Source organism: Lygodium microphyllum, chromosome 5 (assembly GCF_053477565.2).
Source record: "Lygodium microphyllum isolate KBCC chromosome 5, Lygodium_microphyllum_v1.1.10, whole genome shotgun sequence".
Lineage (NCBI taxonomy): Eukaryota > Viridiplantae > Streptophyta > Polypodiopsida > Schizaeales > Lygodiaceae > Lygodium > Lygodium microphyllum.
Window position 1 is genome coordinate 94236975 of NC_141139.1, and position 6038 is coordinate 94243012.

General features: G+C 37.2%; 1 protein-coding gene across 1 annotated transcript; it reads left to right on the plus strand.

The window, feature by feature from the left end:
* The first annotated feature begins 2037 nt into the window (after positions 1-2037).
* LOC148036146 (putative germin-like protein 9-2) lies at positions 2038-2969 on the plus strand. Its single transcript, XM_087679090.1, has 2 exons — positions 2038-2059; positions 2217-2969. Exon 2 carries the CDS (start codon positions 2222-2224, stop codon positions 2846-2848), a length of 627 nt encoding a protein of 208 aa, XP_087535216.1. The 5' UTR covers positions 2038-2059; positions 2217-2221; the 3' UTR covers positions 2849-2969.
* The last annotated feature ends 3069 nt before the right edge of the window (positions 2970-6038 follow it).

Consider the following 6038-nt stretch of genomic DNA (forward strand, 5'->3'; position numbering starts at 1 on the left):
CTTTTGAGGGTCAAAATTAGCTTGCCTTGCTAATGTGGCACTTAGGAGAAATGGTGGAGTATAAAGCGGATATGTAACTACCTTTATAGGGTCCGAGGTGCCACATGTGTGGGTATCAAAAAATCTAAACTAACTTGGAGGCAATCTAATTCAAAAAAGTGCACCAAAATGAGTATCCTTGCAATATAATTGGGTACATTTTGAGAAAAGAATCCCTTTTAAGTGAAAAATTTAAGAACATCATTTTTTTGGGCAAAAATAAATCTGACTTGCTAATGTACCACTTTTGGAAGAGTTGTGGATTCCATCTTGGAGGATGAAAAGGGTAGTTACTAGGATGAAAAGAAGGGAAATCCCCTCCTTTCTAGGTGGGGTATACTACGAAAGGTAGGGTAGAGTGTAGGAATGTAGGGGGACCCATGGGACAAAAGGGCATACAATGATGACTATGGAAGAGGGATTAATCCAATATTAAAATCCTTAATCAATTTCTTATGAGGTCCTTTTTGAGTCCATGTTTCTCCTAACTAATGGGTAGGATAAATCCAAACTTTGTGAAGTATTGGTAAGTTATTAGAGAAGCCATTTTGCAAAGTGTATGGGATAGTTGAAACATGAAAATGTTTGGTTCTAAGCTGGTATTGATGAATAACCCAACAAACAAGTTTGAGAAGCTTGCTTAGTGGATTTTCGAGTTGCTAGGTGCAATAAATAGAAGATAAAGATACCATGGAAGTTGTTGTATCTAGGGTTAAAGATACTTTGTGAGTTGTTTTGATAAGGGTGATGTAACTCTTACATAATAGAATTCGTATTACTGTGATAAATATGATCTCACAATTTAAAGCTACTTAATAATGTGCCATCATGTCTCCAAGTCAAATCTATATATAGCGTAAGTAACAATCACAAAAAGACAAGTTCGTAATCCAAAAATGATATTTCGTGCATTCATAGAAAGTGGCGAGGCTCATACAATCAGAAACTTTAATTTAGGTAGTTTTTATATAGAGAGAAAGCAAGACAAGGCTTTCGTTTAGGTGGGTTTTTCCTAGAGAGAGAAAGCAAGAGAAGGCTTTTAGAGCATAGCAACATAGAATAGAGCATAGTAGTTACTATCAATGGCTAAAGTTTCCATTAGTCTCTATGCATGTCATCCCTCCCCCCCCAAGCACCCCTTCCCCGCCCCTCTCTCTCTCTCTCTCTCTCTCTCTCTCTGTGTACATACATACATGTATATGGACACACACTCATTGTGTGTGTATACATTACAAGGCAGTTTCTTCCCAAAGACTCCCCAATGAATTGAACGTATGCAATCGTCTTTCTCTTGAAAAGAAAAGAGAAAATTCCAGTTTTCCTTTATCAAGTCCTTCACTAAGATAGGCCAAATTGAAATAATAGCCTGTTAAAATGAGAAAGAGAGGGTGCATGAGTGATGTGTTTTCAATGAGATAATTGCCTTTAAAAAAGAGAGTAAGATATCCTTACTAATGCTTCCGACTCAAGTTAGTCAATCTTCTAAAAGGGAAATAAATACTTATTTAGTTTGAAGGTTGAAGTTATTTATTAGCCAAGATTTCCGTAATTTGCCACTTGAGTTTTGAACCCAGATGCGGTTATCACAAATGCAAGCCGAAATGGAGAGCATCAACAGTAGATGTGATATATACATTTAAAGAAAACATAGTAATATGCATAAAGATCTAATGTATGGATAAAGATATCACAATGTATGCGCATTAGATATTAATGTATATGACTATGTATATTACTATGCATAAACATATCACAATGTATGTATGCGCATTAAAATAGTGGCAGTAATAATAAGGTATAGCGATGAAAACGAAGAGAGAGGAGACGAGGAAGAATGGGCCGGCAGCCGGCATGATCACGCGGGGCTCTCTCTCTCTCTCTCTCTCTCATGTGTATAATATATAGGTATGTTGTGGAACCTTGATTAATCAAACCCACTCCTCAGACAATCCGATCTCTTACACCCTTGCTCGATCGGGTCGGATTGTCTCACACCAAGTGACCCTTTGGTTCACAACCGGTATGCCACTTGCATCCTCTCCTAAAACACCCACAGTCCATATTCCATGCACACACCCTCAAAACTACAAATTCTGCATGCATTTAGGCTCCATTTGGTGCCTTTCACCATCGTTGCAACATTCTTTCGTCTAATCCTGATGTGGTTTATGTGCTAGGTACCATGGCAAGAGGGAGCATGGCATTGTCTCTCCTCAGTCTTGTACTCTTGGTTTTAGCAACACACATAAAGGCAAGTGACCCTGAGCTTGTGGAAGACTTTATGGTGCCAGCAGGCATGAATGCAAGTGACATAGATGGTTCGTTCTTCACATTCACAGGCATTCGCATGACCCCTACTAATGCTTCACCTGGAACTTTCAAGCCAGTGAAAGCATTCATGGATGTCTTCCCTGCACTCAGTGGACTAGGGATCTCAGCTGCCTTTCTTGAATTTCAACCCACATCCCTAAATGTTCCCCATACACACCCACGTGCCACTGAACTCCTCTATGTCATTGATGGCACCCTCATGGTAGGTTTACTTGACTCCACCAACAAAATGTATAACCAAACCTTAGAAGCAGGCGATCTCTTTGTGTTCCCAAAGGGCCTAGTGCATTTTCAAGTTAACCCTAGCACATATAAAGCATCCCATGCCTTAGCCTCCTTTAGTAGTGCTAACCCTGGCACAGTTTCCCTCCCCTCAACTCTCTTTGGTTCCGACATAGATACGACTATCCTCTCTAAGGCATTCCAAGTCTCCACCTCTGTTCTTGCTCAACTTGAAGCTCCCTTCCCCATGCAATGAAGGTAGTTGACATCTTTCCCAAAAATGAAGAAACACATTCATGACCTTGCTACATTTCTTGTTTGTACTTATATGAATGCAAGTCTTATTATATCTCATTGATGAGAACGAATATTACATCGTAATTACCAATAAAGTAGGATAGATACAAAAGCGTGCACATTGTTGCAATGTTTCTTTGTAGTCACTTGATATCTTGTGGAGAATGAGGGTTTCAACTTATCCCCTCTTTCCTCTTTTCTAAATTAATAAGAGCATTATAACAATGTAGAAGAGGCTTAACTTTATAATTTTCAATCATCTTATCCATTAAAATGGATTTTAATTTGAAGTTTGAACTTGATGCTATTTTATATAGTAATTCCCATGAAAATGATTGCTTTTGTGATTATAAAATTCCCATTCAATGAAGAATAGTCACAACACTTGTATCTATATTTTCAATGGGATTGAAGTAGCATTGAGCTACAATATGCAAATCTAAAGTTTCAATGAAATATAAGAGATATTTGATATCAAGAATGACACTTCTATGCAAAAGTTAGTAAATGCTTAATCATAACCAAAGATTATGTTAGATGGATATACTAGAATATCACTAAAATGAGGATCTCCTTTGTATAAAGGAATATTTGCCTTAAGCATTTGCTATCATGGTAATGTAAAGGGTGAATTGTTCTATAAGTTTTCATTATATTACGCTTGAAAAAATTGGCCATTCCATTTTCATTACTAGAGCTACTAGGTTTTGCTTCCTATGATGAGAATGTACAATTTAGCTACTTTTATTGTTTATAAGACCTTTAAGTTGCTCCATTTAGAATAATTGTACATGATTCATATAATTTGTATGGGATAGATGAGACTTTAGACCAATCTATCTTTTGAAAGATGGGCAAGGAGTGGGGGACTTCAATAACCTCCTTCTTCTTTTGCTTCATTCTTAAATTTTCATCCTTCTCTATATAGTTCTTCCACACAAAAGAGATAAGAGCATCTTGTTCACTTTTCCCTAAAGTTTGTCTATCAAATTTCATCCTTTATTAGTAGTGCACTAAGGGAAATTCTTAGTAGTCAATGCAATGAGGAGGGAGTCGAATCTTGCATTTTCATCTTTACATTTAGTCTATTGGAATGCAATATGTAGGATGGATGGAGGATATTTTTTCTTTGTTTTGATTTTCCAAACTAGGTAGATGTTTTCTTTAATGGGATTGGAGTGGGTTCTTTGCATAACTTCAACTTTGTTCAAATATTTTTTATGTTTGTGCAAGTGGGATGAAGGCACCATTAGTAGGATGGTGAGAGAAGGGAACATCTCCACTCATTTGATAAAGTTATTTGCAAAGAGCACATATTATTAATATTGGCAAAGAAATAAATATTGCTCTCAAACCAATCTACAAACTAATAGATATAAAAGCAAAACATGAAAGCTTGTGAAGGCTTTTGGGGATGCAATTGTATAACCATGTGAAGGCATTTAGAGATGCAACCATGGAGTTTCATTCCCTCTACTTGCAAGGCTTGGTTTGCTTTCTTTTCCATAGGTGTAATCTTGTTACAAAATTTATATTCTTTATTTCGAATCCTTGAGGTGACAATCACTCTGTGCATTTAGTTTGGCCTACACAAAGTTATGTTGTCTCTTGCTATCTGAGAGAGAGAGAGAGAGAGAGAGAGAGAGAGAGAGAGAGAGAGAGAGAGAGAGAGAGAGAGAGAGAGAGAGAGAGAGAGAGAGAGAGAGAGAGAGAGAGAGAGAGAGAGAGAGAAGTCTAGTGTTAGATTAGTGCAGTGAAGGAGAATGTTGAGTTAGTAGAGGTGGATGGAAGAGAGGATTAAGTTAGTAGAGGAGGGTGGCAGAGAGGGTTAATTATTAATAGGAAAGGTAGAGAAGTATATAGAGAAAGGATTATATGCAATACATGAGGGGAAATAGTTTAGGAGATAAGGAGAAGGATAGGCTAGAAGAAGGTAAGTAAGAGGAAATAAAGTGAGGGAGTCATAAAATAGTCATTTGGGAGATAGAAGCCTAGAACTCATCTAGAAGCACATAATTGAGAAAATAAGGCTATTTAGAGAGAGAGAGAGGGTGGTAATAAGAATTAAATATAATTAGCTTGAGTGAGGGGGAAAAGGTTAGCACCCTTTCCTCGCTACCCTCATCATCATCATCATCACCATTAATTTTCATTAGCATCACATACTTGCCTCATCCTTATGCCCCACAATCAAGCTATTATACCACTAAGCTTGAAAAGCCTCTAGAACAATAAGGAGAGCAACCACTAGGTCGAGAAAAACATGAAACAAAATCGTGGCACTAAAGGTGCACATAGGAACTTTGAGGCTCACATCAATGGCAACTCCTTCAAACATTCCAAACACACTAAATTGTGCCATTTAGGTAAATTCTCAAATTAGCTAAACTCCCTTGAATTTGGTTGTGATGTCACTTGATTCGATACGATAAGGATTTCTAGGGGATGATTAGGAAATGAGAAGACTCATCTTTTGTTGATGAAATCAAAAACTACTTGAAATCTTGCAAGACACGCATAACACACAGAGAATACACTCAAGATAGGAACATGAAAACCTCATTCTTCTTCTTCTTATTATTATTCTCCAGAATAATATTCTATGAAGATAAATAACAAATACAACATGTATGCAAGTAGTCTTTAGCATGAACATGCTCACTAGTAAGATGACTGCATAGATATGCCACAACTTGAGTAGGTGGATTAATTCACTGGAAGAATATATCAATACACGTACCAAGTACAACAATGTGGGAAAAAAAACTATCATCTAGGTCCATGAGTGTCAATCTATGTTGAGCTTGACATCTCAATACTCCCCTCAAGCTCAACTTCATGACTTGTACTCCTAGTAAAGCTTCAAAATTATTGAAACCTTTTCTACTCTGAGGGCCTTGGTAAAAAATCTACAACTTGCTCCTCTACACTCACGTATGTGACTAGATCAATGTTACTTGCCAAGACCCACCCTTTGATGAAATGGTAATGAGGTTGAATGTATTTCATGCTTGTGTAAAACAATGGGTTCCTTGCGAACTATATGCTACTCATGTTGTCACAATAATATATGACAACTCTCCTATCTAGATATATCCCCAAGTAATCAAGTAGATTTTGTAGACAAGGCACCTCACATGCTTCCATAG